A 22,407-nucleotide genomic window follows, 5' to 3' on the forward strand; every position below is an offset into this window, starting at 1 on the left:
ATAGGTGCAGTTTCAGTTTTGTGTGATGAAAAGAGGTCTATGGATAGATGGCAGTGATAGATGCACAACAAAGTGAAGTAACTTAATACCACTGAATTATACACTTTAAAACAGGTAAGATAGACCTCCATGATGGTGCACACCTGTAATCCCAGCTATTTGGGAGGCTGAGGAAGGAGGATTGCAAGTTCCAGGCAACGATCAAACTGCCTCCAGAAGAAATGCATGAATTTACCCTTCTATGGCAGTGAAAAAGAATATATATGCTTCAGCTCACAATTTGATAGGCCAAAAATGTGTTAATACTTTATCATCTTTTCCTTTTTTATGTAAAAAATATTGCATCTTTTCTCTCACCTTTTTTTCAAGAAGAATGAGTTTAAACAGGATTAAGACCTGCAGAAAGGAAAAAAGAAACATTGTATTATAATGAGAAATTCAAGTCTTTTAATCATTTGCTGTTTCCCTTCCTGAAACAAAATCATATATCATTTAATTAATATTAAGTAACTACAGCACTTTAAAAAAATTATATAAAAAACTATGAACTCATACCAAGAAATTAAATATATACCAGTATCTTTTTTGTTTGTTTGATTTTGGTTCCAGGGATTGAGCCCAGGGGTACTTTACCAGTGAGCTACATCCCCAGACTTTTTATTTTTTATTTTGAGACAGGGTCTCGCTAAGTTACTTGGGGCCTTGTTAAGTTGCTGAGGCTGGCTTTGAATTATCGATCCTCCTGCCTCAGCCTCCTGAATTGCTGGGATTACAGGTGTGTACTACCAAAACCCAGCTACCTGTATCCTTATAATAAGATAACTACCCATGTTCTCTAAAAATTTGTGAGTGTAACTTAAATCTTCAAATGAAATGATCATTTTTGGAAGGAATGTTGCCATTTTGCTTGAATATGTGTAAGTTTTTAAAGGGCAGGGATTATTCATTTATTTCTGGATGTCATTCAATAAATGGTTAAAAAAAGTAAATAGGGGATACATACATAATAGTTTTATTTAGCTATTAAGAAGAAAAAAATCTGCTGGAAAATGGGATGGTACTGAAGAGTACTAGGTTGAGCAAAATAAGACTCAGAAAAACAAAGGTCATATGTTCTCTCTCATACATGAAAGTTAGAAAAAAAAGGTTAAAAAAGGGAATCTCATGAAAATAGAAGGGATATTAGCAGAGTTGAGGAAGGGGTTCAGGAGAAGGAAGAAGGGGAGGGAAAAGGGGAAAGAAATTTATCAAATGTTAGCTACTAAGTTACAATGAATCCTGTCACAGGCCAGACATGGGCTGTGTGTGTGAACTATGAGTATTTGAGCCTATGGGAGGATTGGCCTGATGTTGCCTGCTCTTTGGGCCATGCAACAAACATAGGCACCTTCCTCTCTCTCTGCCTTTTATCCCACAGAGCACCTGAGATGGGTGTGACTTGCCAAGATGTCAATAAATCTACTGACAACAAGACATCATGAATCGAGACTTAACTCCCTGAAACCTGACCCTTTGCCTTATTTGGAAACATTCCATTGAACCTCCCCTTGTGCCTCCACTATCAAAATAAAAAATTCAGGTGGCTGCCGCTCTTTCCAACGGACCTCTAAGGTTGAGAGCTGTCACTGGACTCCGAGAAAAAGGTATTTTCTCTGTCTTTGTGTGATTATTTTGTGCCAACCTAAATTTACTTGGAGCAACCTGAATGATTTGTCATGTGTTGTGACAGAATCCCACTTTTATGTATAGTCAAAATAAATCAATAAGAATGAATAAACTTGAAAAAAAAAGTTTGATAAATGAATGACATGTGTATGTCCTAGTCAACATATGCCTTAACAATGAAGATCATAATCCTCACATTCAAAACAAAACAAAAAAGATCAGAAAAGATAAAGATAGATATTTTACTGGAAAATGTTCCATTTTCATGACAACACAAAATATTCTGTAAGATCATAGGGGGTATGGGACAGGAAGGATGGTGGAATGAGATGGACATCATTACCCTGGGCACATACATGATTGTACAAATGGTGTGAACATGTGTACAACCAGAGAATTGAAATATTGTGTTCTATTTGCATATAATGAATTTATATGCATTCTGCCATCATGAATAACTAAGTAGAACAACAAAAAATTACTCTGCAAGATCAAAACATGTTCTTTTTAGTCTAATGTCATTATAGCTGAAATTACAAAGACAAGAGAAATGCATTATATCATAAGAAGTAAACAGAGTATGCGCTCCTTTAGAAATTTCTGATTCAAGCACTCTTTTCTTGTTAATATTTTTTAGTTGTTGATGGACCTTTATTTTACTTATATGTGGTGCTAAGAATTGAATCCAGGGCCTCAGACATGCTGATTTCCATTTGGGCAGTGCCCACATTACTGATGAGACGTTCATATATTCACAGTTATCCAAGGAGCAAGAAAACATCTGCTCAAAAACAGACAAAAATTATCCTGACGATTAAAAGAATTTGGTTACTGCTAATGCTAGGCAAGTGCTCTACCATTGAGCTACAGCCCCAGTCCTCTGATACAAGCATTCTTGACACTTTCAACTTGGTATAGTTATAAGATGAAACACTATATTAGAAGAACTAAGAGTAATGCCTATCATGAGAGATCTGATACAAGCGTGGAACAATCTCTATTTGATGCAGTACTCTTAAATTTGCCATTAAAATAAACACAGTAAAAACAATGTCTCCCATTTTAGCACATCATAAATTAAAGAAGGTATCATACCTTGTGTCGAAAATGAAGGACAAGATCTCGAGGAGACAGACCTATAATGTTAACAAAAAAGCTAATCTGTGACTATAGTTCTACTGTTTTTGTTGAAAATTAGGAAGAGAAGGTTAAAAAAGAAACTCAGATAATGCAAATATTCAAATATTTATGTAATATTTGATTCAATACGCATATGCTTAGAAACAGGGCTATCCAATAGAACTTTCTGTAAGGATGGAAATGTTTTAGAACGTTTTAAACCTGCCCTGTCCAGTACAGCAGCCACATGTGGTCACTACATACTTGAAATAAGGCAAGTGTGACAGGCAAACTGACTTTGACTTCAGGTACCAGGGATTGAACTCAGGAGAGCTTAACCACTGAGCCATGTCCCCAGCCCTTTCTAAATTTTGATATAGGGTCTTGCTAAGTTGCTTAGGGCTCACTAAATTGCTGAGGCTGGCTTTGAACTTTTGATCCTTCTGCCTCAGCCTTCTGAGCTGCTGGGATTGCAGGCATTCACCATTGTCCCAAGCCTGACAAACTGACTTTTAAATATTATCTAATTTTTATTTATTTTAATCTAAATGTAGATAGCTATACATTGCTAGTGGCTGCTATTGTGGACAGTGCAGGTCTAATATCTTCTTCCATTGTATAAGCAAACTATACAAGTTTAAAATTTATAAAGTTTGAGCTAAGTGCAGTGGTTCATGCCTGTAATCCAGTGATTTGGAGACTGAGGCAGGAAGATCTCTAGTTCAAGATCAGCCTGGGAAACCTAGTAAGGCTCTGTCTCAAAAAAAAAAAAAAAAAAAAAGTTGGAGATGTAGCTCAGTGGCAAAGCATCTCTGGGTTCAATCCCCGGTACAAAAATAAATAAATTTAAAAAAATAAACAATGCCTAACAGGATATTTAAGGAAAAAGCAGTATCATACATTGAAGAATTTAGGTCCCATATACAGATGTAATTCTGATCATAAAGCTTTACATGCATTTTAGTTAGCTGAACAAAAAGAAATGAGGGCATTTCTTCTGACTTATAAAAATGTTACTTACCAAGATATACTTGGGATCCTTCTAATGAAGTTCCACTCAAGGAACTATTCATATGGTCATAAAGCTCCTATGAAATAAAAACTGAGTTTAGAATACTTTATTATCATTTTGACAATGAATTAGAAATACACTGATCCAGAAGATAGTTGGTTTACAAACTGAGACAGCTTATTTTGTCAGATACTAGATTTAGAACCATCAAGGTCTCTCTGAAATCTTGCCAGTTTTCAACATTCATTCCTTCTTTTTCAGACATGAGCGCTATTATAAGAGATCTTATACAAGCGTGAAAAAAGCTATCAGAAGGGCTGGAGTTGTAGCTCAGTGGTAGAGTGCTTGCCTAGCATAGGCAAGGCCCTGGGTTAGATCCTCAGCCTAAAGATAAATAAAATAAAGGTATTGTGTTCATCTACAACTTAAAAATAATAATTTAAAAATAGCTATTAGGGTATTACTTCTATTTTAGAGCTTGATTCATTCACATGGTGGTATGAACATTTAGGATGAATTCCCTCTGCTTCCTTGCTAAATTCCTAACTGTCCTACTCTTATCAGTATTTAGGAGAGATCCATCATCTGTATGGTAAATGACAGCCTTGAGAAAAACACGTTATCCATCTTTAATAAAATATCCTATGGTTTCTCTGGTTTATGAGAATTAGGAACGAGAAGCTTGATATATAAACACACTGTACAGTTTATTAATAAGAAAAGTTATTAAAAGAAACATTTAGTTATTTATAGTCATATTTCCTAAAAAACACAATTTTGTTAAATTAAGTATTTGGGTAGATTCCCAGTACTTCAATGTTTTACTGTAAAGGGATTTTCTAAGAGTGTCTTTCTTAAGCTAATAATTGATTATCCTTCACAGTGTTACTGACAAGATGCATTTAATTCATGAACTCTACCTTCAGTTAAACACATCTAGGCAGGGGCATAAGGTTACCTTTAGGATGGAAATTTGGGAAAAATCCTTCTCTTCGAAATATGCGTGTGTAATGAGTTGAAGTTTCGCTTGAAGTAAGCCATAGAGGGGCTTAATAGAAAAGAGAAATTACCATTAGGTTTATAATAGAAAACAACAAGAACAACAAACAAACCCCTACAACTTTTTAACTTGAACAGAAGAGAAAGATGTAAGTCACTGTCAACTCCATGGCCCTTATTATTTATTCATAGCAGGAAGCTGAGATGTCCCCTACACTTGCTCTTGGACCGCAGGGGAAGGTGTCTAGTGCTCCGGCAGTACAGTGAGTCAGAGTGTGGGCTCAGACAGTGCTTAACTCTGGGCACTCAACCGCTCACACCTGCTTGCTAAGCTGAACGCAGGCATAACAAGACTGTATCTCACACAGTTGTTTAAGGACTAAATAACAGATAAAAACAGTAAAGTATTGACATGTAGAAGGCACCCAACATTAGATTTAAAACTCATTCTCACTGTGCAAGCTATATAATTTTTATTTCTTCTATATAAGATCTTCTTTTACTGCATCCATCTTTTTAATCTTCTTTTCTAGATGTTTTGTCATTTGTATGTCCTTTTCTAGGATGCACAGACTGATATATATTCTAATTAGTTAACAACAAGTCATGCTGGAATAGTTTTTTCCCAATATTCCTGTTAGTGTATTATTATTACCATATTTTTATATACAGGTTACAATGTACTGTGAACAAACAGACTGAGTGAGCTCTTCCTATCCATATCTGTTTTAGAGACAGATAAAAATTGGATTTTCACCTTGATTTTTATCAATTCCATGTCTTATGAGAATAAGATATTATTTCTCTGAGATGTCTTTACTTGTAAATGAAAAAAGCAAATATATCAATGTTGTTATAAAGATAATAATGACAATTATATAGGCCACCCTTCTAAATAAATAATACATAAAACTGTGTATTATGAGATTAGCAACCTACCAATTTTATGATATTGGGGTCTTTTATAATTCCTTTTCCAGCAGACTCTTCTTATCCTATATTTAAAATTATTTTCTTAGAAGAAATATAGAATCTCAAAAATCTTATTAAGGCCCAAAGAATGATTATTATTCAGGGTTTTTTTAGATTAGTAATAAAAACCAAAAATACATTCTGTCTTGGAAAAACAATTTGCATTATGCAAAGTACACTTAAATTGCCTGTGTGTACATGAAAGTAGACAATTGCAGAAGATATAATTAAACAAAACTTACATACATTTGGTGACAAGGCTAGTGAAAAAAGTTCAATTTTGATTTAGGTTTACTGTAGAAATGGCTACATTTCTATATGATAATCATATAGCTCTAAGATAACTGATATGATGCAGATATGAATTATTCCCACAAAGGGGATTTTGGGGACTATGTTTAATATGTAGAACTAGAAATTTGACTGTACTGGAAAGGTGCTATTATCCCTTTAGTAATAAACATGATATGGTGGTAAAATATTTAATTAAGAGAGTTATGAAAGCCAAGAAATGTTAGGCATCTTCTTTATAAAAAGTTAAATAATTATACTCTCCCATTTGATCAACTTGTACCCAGAAGAAACATAGTTTTCATGTATTATTATAGTTACAATTTCATTATGTCATTTCCCTTCCTCAAACATAATTTTTTTTTTTTTTTTTTGTACTGAGGATTCAACCCAGGGGCACTTTACCACTGAGTCACATCCCAGTCTTTTTTATTTTAAGATAGGGTCTCACTAATTTGCTGAGGTTGACCTTGAACTCACAATCCTCTTACCGCCTCAGACTCCCAAGTAGCTAGGATTATAGGCATGCAACACTATCTCTGATTTTAAAATTTAAAGAGAAATTTAAGTCTAAAAATTTTCACTACAATAGCCATGAACTTCTGTATCATCAATAAAATCTTAGTAATTATATTTTAAGTTTTAGTAAAATATTATTTATCCAATATCTTGGGAACTAAACAAAAATGGATAAATGAAACATATCAGCTACCTCATTTTTATCAAGTGCCAGCTTCCAAACTAACAAACTATCAGATTTCCTCCCTTTTACCTATACTTGGGTAGAGGAGCAAATGAAAGTAAAATTGCTGAAAGGTAAAAAGAGAAAATGCAAGAGCATAAATAATAAGCTCTTGACTAATTTTAGTAAATTATTGTTCTCATAAATCTCTTCTAATAATGCTTTATTCTCAAATAAATTTGCCATGAATGTTTAACACACACATAAACAAGTTACTTGGTCTCTTACCAGCTTGCTTAGAACACAGACACTTTTCTGAACAGTTTCTCTGGTGACATCTGCTTGCCTTACTTTCAATGCCTATTATAAACAAATAGTCATTATCAGAAATATTTCATAGCAATATTTACAAAACATCTTTCAATATGAAAATAGTTATTAAATAGAAGAAATCTCTTATATTTAAATTAAAAAAATTATTTGAGAATCTCAGAAAATATTTATTGAATGAATAAATGTCAGCTTAGTCACTTTGCATCAGAAGCTATGACAGGCACTGGGAATATAAGAGAAGGGTTAATTCCTATCCTCAAGTAATGTGTAAGATGATGGAGATTATGTACAACTCACCACACCCAAATCAACCAATCAATGCAATCCAACCACTACTGATTCTGGTTTTAAAATAGGCCACCCTTTCACAGGATTGTTTCTGGTGAGATAGGGCTAGTTTAAGAGATGACAAAAATAGCTTATTTCTCCATAGATGGAAGAACTGTCAGCAATTTTGTTAAGTTAGTTGTTCTGGGAAGCCTGTTCTGGGGTCTGCTCTAGCTGACTTGATTATGGCCCAGCATTAAGCATAACTCATTTCTCAATAATGATAATCATGTAAGAATTGTGTAGTTTTCTGCTGGTAGAAACAAGTCTTGATTTGATCAACTTCAGGTAAAGCTGTGAGGGAAATAAGAGGGACTGTTTGGCTTCTAGGGTGCTGCGTCACTCTCCTTGGATCTGTCCAGAGGATCAAAGGACCTCAAGTGACTGGTGTTTAATCATTACATTGGGTGAAAAGTAGATGTCTTTTCCCTTGAATGGATTCATCTATTATGTCTTACCTTCAAAGGGAATTAAAGTCTTTCTCCTAGGCTCTAAGTCCTTCTGAGATATGGCTTATCTATCCAGTTTCTCAGATGCGGCTTGAAAAACTTAAGAGAAATGGGCAATTCTGATATACTCTGAAATGGATCAGTCTTAAGGGCTGGGGGAGAGAGGTAGTATTTAAAACCCGTGCAGGGTATTCGAACTCCAGTTAATGACAACAATGAGGGGTAAGAGGAACTTGGAAGAAATAATTTTAGTACTATTCACATGACCTACAGAAGACAAGAGGAAATAAAGGGATGGATTTCTGAAATAGGGCAGTAGCTCAATTCATCTCATATGCTTAAGAGTAACAATATATGAAGAAATCAAATGCATAAAGCTACTGGGCTAACTTTTTGTGAGGCAGGCCCAACATGGCTTCCTCACTGACATTTCTGGCTAGCTATGCTTTCAGTATGTAGTCCCTGTCATAAACATAATTCAGCATATGTACTCAAGGTCATAAATATCTGCTTCTGGGCATATACTCACTTATGTAACCTGTTGGCACTGTGCTTTGTTTGGTCTACATATAAAAAAGGTCTATGGAAAGACTCAGGGGGCTGGGGACTACTGTCACCTCTGAATAAACCATATGCACTATTCCTACTTGCCTCACATCTTCTTGCACCTGCTGGGATCCTGGATCTGCTTCTCAGGGTCTGAGCCTGCTGACACTCTGATTTTCAGGTTAAAGTACACTTGATAATGTGAAGTAATATATTTAGCTTTAGATTCAGTTATTCATTCTACAAACATTATCTGGGTGTGTTCTATATTCCACACCCTGGGTTTGGAGGGTTATTTCATAGTAGTTAACTACTTCAGATACCTTGAAATTTACACCTGTAGTTTACTTATGAATGGTTCAGGAAACAAATTCACACACACACAGATCAGGAGAGGCAGAACATTAAGAACTGCTGAGTCTATGTGGTGAGTATATATGTGTTCACTGCACCATTCTTTTAATTTATCTGCATGTCTGGAATTTTCATTATAAAAATTTAAAAATGTTTACTATTAATTATTCATCTCAGATATCTTTTCAACTTTATAATTGCCCAGGCTCTAGTCTCAGAGATTCTAATTCAGTCAAAGAAACAAACAATGGGCTGGGATTGTGGCTCAGTGGTAGAGCACTTGCCTAGAATGTGTCAGGCACTGGGTTCAATTCTCAGCACTGCATATAAATAAATAAAATAAAGGTCCATTGACAACTAAAAAATATTTAAAAACAACCAACCAACCTCTCCCTAAAAAAACCAAAAACAAACAAAAAAAAAAAACCCCACAAAAAACCCTCCAGGTAATTCTGTTAGAAACCATTGTTTCAGTGCAGTGGTTTTGACACTTGATTACACATTAGAACTACCTGGGGCATCTTTAAAACTCCTGATGCCCAGAACATTAGCTTGAAATCTCTGGGGTTGGACTCAGCCAACTCTGACTTTAAAGTTCTCAGTGATTCGAATTTGTAGCCAAGGCTAAGAACTACACACTACTTTAGAGCATGAATGAGAAGAAAGAGATTTTTATTCATAAAGATTTATTCCCACCTCAAAAAATAGTGCATCCTACAAGCGCCATAAAAGTGTGGGGATACCCATTTTAGTTTATTTGAATTGATTAATTAGGGATATTAGTGTAAATTAGGGAGTAAGTTGGCAGGTAGTTTAAGAGTAATCAAAATCTTAGTTATAGATTAACTGTGTGCACTTGGAAACCATTGTTAAGTACATTGCCCTACTAAAATGTTGTTTGAAAAGCACATTATGGTCCATTTTTCTAAGTTATATACTGTTAAATAAAACTGTAAGAGGCCACTAATTTGGACTGTGCTCTTATACTAGAGTCAACAGACCAAACCAATAGAGTTTAATCTCAGTTAAATTTGGTTGATTGCAGAAGACTCTAGCCAATGAGTAATTTAGAATATAATCAGCTTTACTGGTTTCTATGCCTCCTTCAATTTTTCTAAAAATGCTGTCTACATATGCTGTTGGTTATTATTCTCCAAACCTGCTCTGGTTCTAGGAGCTGCCCAATTTGTGAATTTTTTTTGTTCTTTTTTTTCTTTCAAATAAATTATTAAATTTAAATTGGCTAACAATACTGCTATAATTTGGATAAATATTCCCCAAAGGCCCAGGTGTTAAAGACTTAGTCACCAGCCTGTGGTGCAACTGGGAGCTGGTGGAACCTTCACAGCATTTCAAAGACAAATGAATCATTTGGATATTGCTATCTAAAAACAATGTACAGGGCTGGGGATATGGCTCAAGCGGTAGTGCGCTCGCCTGGCATGCGTGCGACCCGGGTTCCATCCTCAGCACCACATACAAAGATGTTGTGTCCGCCAAAAACGAAAAAAAAAAAAAAATTAAAAAATTAAATAAAAAATAAAAACAATGTACAAAATGTACAATTATATAATCTTAGGCACCAATGTCAATTTATAAACATATTAATGTGACTAAGTTGGTAATGATAGAATAGTTATAATTTGCTTATAAAAATCTAAAATGGGGGCTGGGGTTGTGACTCAGTGGTAGAGCGCTCACCTAGCATGACTGAGGCATTGGGTTTGATTCTCAGCACAACATAAAAGAAATAAAGATATTGTGTCCATCTAAAACTAAAAAATATTTTTTAAAAAAATCTAAAATGAACGTGGGTGTGATGGCACATGCCTGTAATCCCAGCTACATGGGAGACTGAGGCAGGATGATCACAAGTTCAAAGGCACTTGGGCACCTTAGCAAGACCTTGCTTTAAAAAGGGCTGGGGGTGTAGTTCAGTAGTAGAGTGCTTGCCTAGCCTATGGTAGCCCTAGGTTCAATCACTAGTAGCACAAAACAAAAATAAAACCAAAAAATCAGTGAAAATCTAAAATGACATCATAGGCACCACATGAAAAATAAAGATGTGTTTCCTTCACTAATAACACTTAAGAAAGGAGTTGGGAGTTTTTTTTTTCCTATTGTTGCTCACCATTAACTATCATACCTTGGCTTCAATTTGTCGATAGCAAGAAATACCATAAACGGTGGCTCCATTTCCATTTCTGGGTGGTAAGTGAAAAAACACAGTATCTAAGAGATACATGGAAAAAATGTAAATAACAAGGCAAATCACCCTTATTAATAAGTATAAAAATTTGAAGTTATCATAATGTAGTTATTAACATGCAAATGAAGATGTATGAAGGAACCATGTCATACTGATTTTCAGCATCACAATCACTGGTTTCTTGAAATTTATCTCAATGCCTTATAGTATATGCTCATCACAAAAAACACAAGAGGCTGAATTAGAACAGGTCAAACAGTACAGTTACAGAATGTACACAGAATGTACTTTATATAAAGAGAACTGGTCCAGACTAAAACAAAGTAGAGTCACAAAAACCAATGGGCAACATTGAATCTTGAATCAACTAAGAAATTTGGGGAACAGCTAGGGAAACTGGAACACAGACTGGATGTTACATACTGTTAAATCTCTTAGCTGTGATAAATGGTATTAGAAGTTATGCTGGGGGATGATCTTATTCTCTGGAGATGCCTACTTAAGTATTAAAGGTGAAGTGTCTGTCATTGTTTCCAGCTGATTTTAAAATAGTACAGAAAAAAACTGTTCACATACACAAATACAAAAAAATTTGCAGAATATTCACTGTAATCTTAACTTTTCTGTGTTTGAAACTTTAATAATATAAAGTTATGTAGAAAAAGGATCTCTGAAGTTAAAATCCTATGTTTACATCCTATGCTTAACTGTAAGTAACAACTGATTCATTCTGTAAGGAAATTATTAAATACTATATTAAGAAAACAGGTAATCAAGTTTAATCTGGTATTTTCCTGCATCTTTAACACCATAGTAAAATATGGTGTAGGAGACTCAGTAAGAACTTCAAACTACTACTTTCTTTGAAGGTGTGAACATGCTCTGCATGTGAGCAAGCAAAGACTTGTGACAGCTCCAGAGCTGGAGAAACCATCTCAGGTGTTCGCAGGTGGGCGGGCACTGGAGTAATAAGCTAGTAAGTCTGAAGCTACAGACTCAAATAGTGTTCAGCTAACTTTCTTCTTTTGTCTCTGAGAGGAGTCAAAATAAAGTATAATTATAGGGAATGCTTTCTAGTAGCAGCTGTCCTGCTTTGCTAATCACTTTTGTCAGGGCTCCTGGTAAGGATCACAGGCCATGGCCCATGTAAGTTCAGCACTCTCTGGACATTCTCTTCTCTAGTGCTTGACTAGTCATCTCCAAATAACATATAAATATTTTATAAATAACTGCAACAGGTCAAAAGACTCATTCACCACAGCATTTTTTTTTAAAAAAACTAGCACCTACTAAAAAAATAAGTAAAAATAGGACCTACTAATTTCTCCACTGTCTTCTCACATACCTTCCTGGTAATTGTGTGCGCCATCTGGTAAGGCAAGGAAGGGCAAATATTTCCATTCTTCAGGCAAAGTGTGGCTGTCATGTCCATCTCCTGGAATCAGGGGCGGGTAAGAGAATTCAACCTACAACAGTAAGGAATGTTAGCTAAAAGGTGGTTGATCAAAAGAAGCATCTTATCCTGACAGGCAAAAACACTTTTAAACCCCAAAGGACACTAGTTGGGGTAAGCCACATTCACTGATGTTATCAGCAATCCTATGACATAGAAGAGTAAAAAAGAAGGAAAGATTTGTAAGCCTTTTCTGATTGAAGGGCACCAGTTGGAACTCAACATGCTGTCTATTCATAAAAAATGTTATAAATAAAAGTGTGGACACTACATATAGCCCAAGAATTCTCTGAGTAAAATTAAGGCTATTGTAGGCTGACTTAGACCTAGAGTGTTTACAACATGGTTTCTTTGAGAAGCGTGTTCAGAATTTTAAACAGCCAGCTTTGGAACACAGCTCATTCATAAATTGTAGTCTGCCTACACTGTGTTGGCAGTGTTCTAGAATTCTTGTGGCCTGATGGTAGATTTTACTATCAACCTGCTAGTTGAGTTCAAAACAGTTAATAGAAACTCACTTCTATTTCTATATATATACAAAACAATTAAAAACAATCATAATGGCCACACAGTATCATTTCATTAGTCAATAGTCTATCATTAAACTTTTTTTTTTTTGTACTAGGGATTGAACCCAAGGGTATTTAACCACTGAGCCACATTCCCAGCCCTTTTTTGTATTTTATTTAGAGACAGGGTCTTGTTAACTTGTTGAGGATGGTTTTGAACTTGCAATCCTCCTGCCTTAGCCTCCAGAGCTGCTGGGATCGCAGGCATGCGCATCGTGCCCAGCTATTCTCTGGATTTTTAAAAATATCATTATATCAATTAATAAAGGTGATCTCAAAGAATTTTAAAAAATTATAAACTTCAATAGTGTTTAAGTGTCATATAATAAAATATATTTGATATATTTATATATTAATATTTCACATATTAATATATTTAAGCAAATATATTAAAATATTTAGCCAGGCATGGTGGCTCACACCTAGAATCCCAGCACTTTGGGAGGCTGAGGTAGGAGGATCACAAGTTCAAAGCCTCAGTAACTTAGTGAGACTTTATCTCAAAATAAAATATACAAAAGGGCAGGGGATGTGACTCAGTGGGTAAGCACTTCCTGGGTTCCATTCCAGGTACCACAATAAATAAATAAAATAAAATATTTAAATATGTAATAAATATATAATTATATACTATATGTTAATCAATCAATCAATCAATCAATCAATCAATCAATCAAGTCTTTGTGCCTGGTTCCTAGAACAAAACTCCTAAAATACTTGGCTTTTCCTGGAAGATGAGGGCCTTTCATAATGTATAATAAATGCCAATCAACCATACCTGAGTTTATGCTAGGATGTGGGAAGATCATCAGAAACACCAAATTTTGATAAGAAAGATGAAATTTTAAGGTGCATCCCTTAACCTCTGGTGAGTGGAAAGAGGCTAGAGACTGATTTCAGTCACCAATGGCCAATGTGTTAATCAATCATGCCTATGTAACAAAATCTTTATATTCCTAAACAACAGGGTTCAGAGAGCTCCCAGGTTAAGAATAGCAAAGTGAAGTGAGAGTGGCATGCTGGAGAGGGCAGGGATGCTTCATGCCCTTCGAGCATATGTGTGTGTGTGTGTGTGTGTGTTACTGGGGATTGAACTCAGAGGTACTCAACAACTGAGCTACATCCTCAGCCCTTTTTATTTTTTTTTCTTATGTCAGGGTCTTGCTAAATTGTAGAGGCTGACCTTGAACTACCTTGAATTTGTAATCCTCCTGTCTTAGTCTCAGGATCACAGGACAAGTGCTATGCATTTCTTTATCTCAGTTGAAGGTCATCCCCACTGTCCTCTGAATTTGAAACCAGTCAGAATTATAGGTGGCCTGAGGACCCTGGATTTGTAACTGGTATCTGAATTGAGAGCAATCCTGGGGAACTGAGACCTTAAAAGCCTGTATAGTTTGATGCTGAGTAGTTAATGTCAGAATAGGATTAAATTATAAGAATCTGGTGAACTAAAAAAAAAAATTATAAGAATCTGAGATCAAACATCAAAAAATAATCAGCGATTTCCAAACTGATGGTTTCTTTAAATCTTAAATTGTATATTTTTCATATTTTGAATACTAATCACTCTATATGTCCCCTTTCTATATGTTCAAATAAACCCAGGCAGATGCATAATTCCATGACACAGAAGCTTAATAGGAATTCTCTTGGAAGTTACCTTAAATTTTAAATATACTCAGTTGAATCAAAATGCAATTTAAACAATAATGCTAATTAAATCAATCACTACCACAGAGAGTGAAGGTAGTAATGGTAGTCGGCCTCACTGCCTACTTCTAGGGGGAAATCATGATCACCATAGTTTATACAAATGGCTCTCCATGTATAGTTATGTAGACTCTGTAACACAATTTGTGTAACAGAGTCTACACAACTATACATGGCAGCCCTCCATATATATGAAAAATACAGACAAAAACCAACATTAAACTCTGTAGAGATTAAGAAACATCTAGACTATTATCCAAAATTAGGTAGCATAAGTTCATAGTCCAATATCTAAATCAAATTTGGGGATCAAAGATGTTACCTGAGGGCTGGGGTTGTAGTTCAGTAGTACAGCACTTGTCTAGCATGTGTGAGGCACTGGATTCAACTCTAAGCACCACATATAAATAAATAAAATAAAAGTTCATTGACAACTAGAAAAAATATTTTAAAGTTGCTCTCTGGGGCTGGAGTTGTGGCTCAGTGGTAGAGTGCTCGCCTCGCATGTGTGAGGTGCTGGGTTTGATCCTTAGCACCATATATAAATAAGTAAAATAAAGGTATTGTGTCCTCCTACAACTAAAAAAAAATTAAAAAGAATTAAAAATGCCATCTGATAACACACACCAATGTGAAAGAGGTATGAATGCCCCCACAATTAGAACAATGTTATTAAATCAAGCAAACTTCAAATCTCTCTATTTATATAACCAATATTCATGTAGCAAGTCTATCTTGATTCCAATCATTTTACAAATTCACATGATTACAAACTGAGGAGGGAAAAAGAAGACAATGGCTGACTTCTAAAAAGTGAAAGCTGAATAAAGATGCTATAATCATCAAGAATAAAAAGGCAATTTTTGCTAGGCGTGGTGGTTCACACCTGTAATCCCAGCAGCTCAGGAAACTGAGGCAGGATGATCAAGGGTTCAAAGCCAGTCTCAGCAAGGGCGAGGCTCTAAGCAACTCAGTGAGACCCTGTCTCTAAATAAAATATAAAATAGGGCTAGGGATGTAGCTCAGTGATCGAGTGCCCCTGAGTTCAATCCCAGGTACCCCTCTCCCCAAAAAGCATTTTTTTAAAAAAATGTCAAATGAACTATGCAATAAAGGGTGACCTACATTTGTCCTCCAGGAATGGTAAAAATCACCACATAACCCTTTTCATAGTTTATACATCAAGCCAGCAGACATTTACTTTGTTCTCTGGAAATAATGTTGAGAAAACAAAGAAAGACTACAAAATAAAAACAATAGCATAGTACCCTAGTGTGAACTTTGAGTACTTCAGCAGTACCCTTTGTTCACTTTTTAACAATGTAATATCCATTCCACTCTCAAAATCACACAATAGAAGCCACACAAATTAAATCCATCCATTTAAACACGGATACACCATGGCTTACTGAGGAAAGGGCTTCCCAGTTAATTCTACTGCTGCTCTACCTCTTTGCTCCCTTCCTAGGCACAGAAAAAATGTTATTGCCTGTCACTCAGAAGTAAAAGTGTTTCCTTTCTTAATAGACATTAACAGTTTAGGTACCAAAGTCAAGGCTTTGCCTTGTTTTCCACTGAACAAAAAAATGTAGGGATGTAGTAAAGTACTTGCCTAACATTTGTGAAGCCCTGGGTCCAATCCCCAGCACCACAAAAACAAAACAATACTATGTTTTTATTTTTAAGATTAGGTCTAAAAAATATAGTCCTGGAAGTCAAAGACATGTTTTCATTCAGTTATGTTCTCTTCCAAAGCTTTTGAAAAGTCAATACTATAAAAATAATTATAAAAATAATTGGCATTTTTCCTCTTCAGTTGGCAAGAAATCACTGTATTTGTCAATGGTTGATTTTTAAGACAACTTGTGCTTAACAATCCTATATCTCAGCATGATGTAGTATTTCATAGATTCATGAATGCCCGAGAGGCCCAGAAAAATATAGTGTATACTATAGAAGTAAAATGGTACTACTGAGACTTACCAGTCAAAAGAAGTTTGTTTCTAGATTAATGCAAACAAAAATCTTAAAGCATTTGCTTTTATGGGTTTAAGTATTTTAAATAAAAGGCTGCTACTACTATTTTTCCCCCAAGAATTAAATAGTCATTTTACTATTCTATATTTTTTAAGATGGAGTACTTACTTGGATTTTCACCAGGAAGATGGATGATATGCATTTCACATCTCTCCTGCCTTTTTGCAATTTAATTTAAATGTAAGAAATTTATTTTTTATATAATTGTAAATCCTACTACAGTGAAACCAGAATCAAATCAAGACTATATTACATAAAATATGGCATTTTATTTTATTTTTAATTATTTTTTTAGTTATAGATGAATGCAATGTCTTTATTTTGTTTATTTATTTTTATGTGGTGCTGAGGAGCAAACCCAGTGCCTCACAAGTGCGAGGCAAGCACTCTGCCACTGAGCCACAACCCCAGCCCAAATATGGCATTTTAACTATATAATATGAAGGATGTAACTATATAATATGAAGGAGGCAGACTTTCATACTAAAGTTTCTTGAGGCACTAAAATTAAGAACTCATCATTCTGTTTTCTATTTTAAATCACTAGAACTTTACAAAAGTATATATGTTCATTAAAATGAAAGAGTACATATATACAGTCAATTAAAATACACCTTTATAGTATAATGCTCCTTAAAAGAAATATTTCTTCTAGGAAGAAAAAATCTTGTAAGTATTTGTCTCAATTAATGTTAACAGTAAATATATACAAATCTCTGTTATAGAGATTTGGCACTCACTGAAACATCAGTATTTACAGACATACAACTCAAAAATCAGAAATACCCTCAGATATGGTGCTAATACAGTTTGATTTGTATTTCAGACAAATAATTCCCAGTAATACCAGATTAGTTTTTGGAGAGCTACTTTATGTAAAGCTAGACAGCTTCAAATGTTTTTAATTATGAGCTCTTATTTAAAAGTAAAAAATGCTCAATGCCATGGCAAGGACTAGAATCCCAGCTACTTGGGAGGCTGAGGCAGAGCATCATGGGCTGTTGAGAGCCACAGCTGAAGAGGCCCCAGCAAACTTCCAGCTGCCAGCTGATGATTGGCTCACAGCGGCCCCAGCAACATCTAGCTGATTGGCTCCTCTGCAGTGATGCTCATTGGGCTGTTTCCCCGCCCTTTCAGACTACGGAGCTGCTCATTGGGGGACATTTTTGGCTCCGCCCACACAACCCAGCCAATTGGCCTCAAGAGCAGGAGGAGTGGGGGAGTTTGAGAGGCTTATGAGAAGCCAATGGTGGCAGTTGGGCTCTGGGGGTTTTTCCTGAGGAGCTGTGTGGTGCGGTGTGTGGTTCTAAAAATAAAGTTCCTTTTTTTTGACAAGTGGCTCCTGAATTGTGCCCAGCCAGACTGCGGCAATGGGCAACTTAGTGAGATCCTATCTCAAAAAAAAAAAAAAAAAAAAAGGAAAAAATAGTGCCCAGACATGGTGGCGGTACATACATGTCTATAATCCAAGTTATCTGGGAGGCTGAGGTGGGAGGATACTAAATTTGAGGCTAGCCTCAGCAATTTAGTGAGACCCTATCTCAAAATTTAAAAGAAAAGGGATGAGTGCTAGAAATGTTGCTCAGTGGTGAAGCATTCTTGAGTTTAATTTCCAGTACTGGGAGAAAAAAAAAAAAAAAACCATGAAGGATTTTAAATTTATTTGGCTCATTAGAATCTTTTATACTGATGAAATCTAGAACTCTTATACTCCTAGGTTGCAAGAAAAACAAGCATTTGGATCATGTAGCACAAATGTGTACAATTATATGGAGAAAAATCTCAATTTTTTTCTTATAGAGGTTTTGATGAACTATGCATTCATTGATAAACACTCCATCAAGATACACAACTTTCATCATCCCAGAATGTAGCCCTATTCAGACTGCTATAGCCAAACATCAGTTCTGTCTGTCCTTAAATTGAAGGGCATGTTTCTGAAGATAGTCTCTGATGAGGGGTATTCCACAAAAGTTTGCTGATTTCATTAAAGAATCAAGGAAATGTAGGACATTTCAGCAATCATCTATTTTAAAACTCTCATTTTACTGTTAAACTGAAGTCCATAAACATAAACAACTTGCCTAATTGTAAACAATTAGCTTACACAGCCATTAATCATTCAGGCCAAATCAAGAGAATCTTGGTTCTCTTGATTCCTTCATATACTTTTCTGCTGATCAAGTAGAAACTAGTTAAAAGAACAGAGGATATTAAGAATACTGTACCTAAAGCTCCTCTACCAGAGGTGAGATAAGAATTTATATAAAAATAAGGTGGAATCATAGATAAGAGATGGTACTAATGAAAAGTTATTTATTTCCAGGTTCTCAAATAAACAAGGATGATATCAAAGCTACAAAACCCATTTTTCTTGAAGGAAAAAATTTAATTGGAGGGAGGAGGGAGAGGGAGAAGTGCTGGAGACTGAATTAGAGTAAATCATATACCATGTTTTTGTGCTTATGTCAAAATGTATCCTAATATTTTATATAACTAAAAAGAACCAATAAAAATTAATTAGAGGGTTAAGGTTGTGGCTCAGTGGTAGAGTGCTCACCTGGTCCTGGGTTCGATCCTCAGCACCACATGAGAATAAATAAATAGTTTAAAAGTATTGTGTCCAACCACAACTTAAAAAAAAATTAATTAGAATCTTGGGCTGGGGTTGTGGCTCAGTGGTAGAGTGCTTGCCTAGCACATGTGAGGCACTGTGTTCGATCTTCAGTACTGCACAAAAATAAACAAATAAATAAATAAAATAAAGATACTGTGTACATTACAACTAAAATATTTTAAAAAATCAATTAGAATCTTCCTAAAATTATTTAAATCAATTTATTTCAATGAATTTTAGAAATATTTTGTATATCAATTTATTTACAAGAAGGCTTTAGGTTTCCTTTTTATAAAACCTATGATAGTTATTTACTTTTTTTTTTTTTTTGGTGGCACTAGTGATTGAATCCAGGGGTATGCTATAACTGAGCTACATCTCCAATCCTTTTATTTATTTATTTATTTTTTTTGAGACAAGGTCTTGTTTAGTCACTGAAGCTGGCCTTGACCTTTCAATCCTCTTGCCTTAGCCTCTAGAGTAACTGGGATTACAGGCATGTGTCACAGCTCCCAGCAGAACCTGTCTTTGATCTGATGGCATTTTAAGCAAATATAATAGGACCAGTCTTACTCAGAAATATTAAGTAGGTAAGTAGACTCCTCTCCCTATATGTCTTCATCTACCTCTTACAGTACTCATCCCTAGCAGACCAGGGTCTTTCTCCAGTCTTCCAACATCTAGCAAAATCTATACTCAGCAAGGGATCTGAATTTTATTAATAACATGAAGAATAGGTTACCTATGGTGTGTAAGCATTTTATTAGCAATCAAAGACATAAGCCAAAGAAAGGCACTTTCCAGCCAGCTGAGATTATAAGAGGACAAAGGAATCTCCCTGTTATTTCTAAACTTCCATGATATAACTTGACACCCAGTCTGCTTAGCCAGCCATAATGCCAAAGAAAACTATTTCCCAATGAAAACTATTCCTGTAATGTTAGAGCCCTGCAAGGTCAGAGATTTTCATCATTTGAGCATATACAAAAAGCACAACCCAAATCAGGGAAAACACTTCACTAAAATACCAAAGTTTAAGAAATAAAAGTGTGGGGCTTGGGATATAGCTCAGTTGATAAAGTGCTTGCCTCCCATGTACAAGGCTCTGGGTTCAATCCCCAGCACCCCAAAAACCAAATAAATAAATAAATATATAAACAAACAATTTTAAAACTCTCATTTTACTATTAGGACAAAGTTCCTCTAAAGCTAGTAAATAAGAAGTTTAAAATGCTGTTCTACTCTAACCTTCTAAAGTTTTGTTCTTTCTGTTCCAAAATTCTACATAATTCAACAAGAATCACAAACAGTAACTTTAGAAATGTTTTATCATTTGTCACTACAGGATGTCAGTCAAGAGCAGGTGCCAAAACAACAGGCTTTTCAGAGGGCCATCTGTCACCCAAATCTGAATGGATCAGAGCTTGAGTACAGCCTAACATAAACCAAGCTCCCTAATGGCAACTTACCCCTGAATGTTCATTGCCACATTCTGTCATCCAGGAAGACTTTCTCAGCCTACTCAGATCAATAGGAAACTATGCTGTTCATTTCACTTCTCCTGGTTGCTTCATGGATTGTTGCAATTACTGTTAATATTTGCTCCAGTTCTTTTATAATTTTCCTGTTTTTAGAAGTACAGTGTCACAGAACTTTATTCAAGAATTAAACCTCTAGCTATGTATACGAAACCATCAACTCTATCAGGAAAGAGGTTAAAAAAATAATAATGCCAACATTTTTGGGCTGGGGCTGTAGCTCAATGGCATGCGTGAGGCACTGGGTTTGATCTTCAGCACCACATCAAAATAAAAAAAATAAAATAAAGGCATTCTCTCCATTTACAACTACCAAAAAATAAAAAAATTTTAAAAAAGGCCAACATTTTATGACATCAATTTGAAAAATAACTTGTTTCCTATCATGTATTTTAAAAGTTCCAACTTTTCTATGGAGGAACTAAAGAATTTATCTGATATATATGATTATATTTACTTAGCAAAAAATGAGGCTAATCTGACAAATACAGTTCATATACTGGAACAAATAAAACTCTGGAACAACCTGTTGGAAGCAAATTTAGTACAGAAAAGGTGAATGTAAATCATTTTATGACCAAGAATCTAATTTCAGGTAAGTTTTTAAGGAAGAAGGGCCCTTTGTTAAATAGCTAAATTAAAATTTTTTTCAGATAAAAGAGTTAGAATTCATAAATATTTCAAAATTACCTTAATTTTGTAGTAATATTTTTAAAAATGTTGTTGTATTTTTATACCTTTATTTATTTTTATGTGGTGCTGAGGATCAAACCTAGTGCCTCACATATGCTAGGCAAGTGCTCTACCACTGAGCTACAGCTGCAACCCTTGGAGTAGTATTTTAAATCACTTAAAATGTTTTAAATGTGAAGTATATCAATAAACTACAAAAATCACTGCTGCAAACCAGCATGTTATCTACAGAAGAATTCGATCCTACAAATTACCCCAAAAAGAGTAAAAAAAAAAAAAAAAAGAGAGAGAGAGAAAATTAATAGATGTTCTTATTAATTTAAATGAAGGACTTTTTAAAAATTTTAAATACAACCGAAAGGGCTGGGGTTGTAGCTCAGTGGTACAGGGCTTGCCTAGTATGTGTGAGACACTGGGCTCAATCCCCAGCAACACATAAAAATAAGCAAACAAAATAGAAGTATTGTGTCCATCTAGAACTTAAAAAAAAAAATACAACTTAAGATTTCAAAGATGGAAAAAATTTCAGAAAAGATGAACAAACATTGTCTACAAGCCTAGTTCCTGGGTCTCAACATAGCTTTATTTAGAAGATGGCTTTTACGTTGTGGTCCATTTGAAGCAACAAAGTCATCACGTTTAACCAAGCACACTGCTGAAAAGCATTACTTTTAGATAAAGGTTTTACCTCAGTGCACTTGAATCTAAAAGTTAAAATTACAGTCAGGTTAGGGAATTTTCACTATGAATAATCTCAGTGCACAGAAAGAAGTGGCAATCAACTTGACCCACAGCAACAGTTGGAAAAGCAGGTTAACAAAGCACACTA

General features: G+C 35.1%; 1 protein-coding gene across 5 annotated transcripts in view; it reads right to left on the bottom strand.

Annotated features, from left to right (window-relative positions):
• Nucleotides 1-22,407, bottom strand: part of Avl9 (AVL9 cell migration associated) — a 57,527-nt gene that overhangs the window by 30,642 nt on the left and 4,478 nt on the right. For 2 of the 5 annotated variants that reach the window (XM_078039874.1, XM_005319281.5), the window contains exons 2-8: nt 12,304-12,424; nt 10,896-10,981; nt 7,029-7,100; nt 4,755-4,844; nt 3,806-3,872; nt 2,761-2,801; nt 358-396 (exon numbers count right to left, since the gene is read on the bottom strand). In XM_078039874.1, the coding sequence (XP_077896000.1) occupies nt 358-396; nt 2,761-2,801; nt 3,806-3,872; nt 4,755-4,844; nt 7,029-7,100; nt 10,896-10,981; nt 12,304-12,424 (516 nt within the window). Of the gene's footprint in view, nt 1-357; nt 397-2,760; nt 2,802-3,805; nt 3,873-4,754; nt 4,845-7,028; nt 7,101-10,880; nt 10,982-12,276; nt 12,425-15,015; nt 15,084-19,290; nt 19,312-22,407 lie in introns of those variants that run through there. The other 3 variants (XM_078039876.1, XM_078039877.1, XM_078039875.1) reach the window with 3 other exon arrangements.

Source organism: Ictidomys tridecemlineatus, chromosome 2 (assembly GCF_052094955.1).
Source record: "Ictidomys tridecemlineatus isolate mIctTri1 chromosome 2, mIctTri1.hap1, whole genome shotgun sequence".
NCBI lineage: Eukaryota > Metazoa > Chordata > Mammalia > Rodentia > Sciuridae > Ictidomys > Ictidomys tridecemlineatus.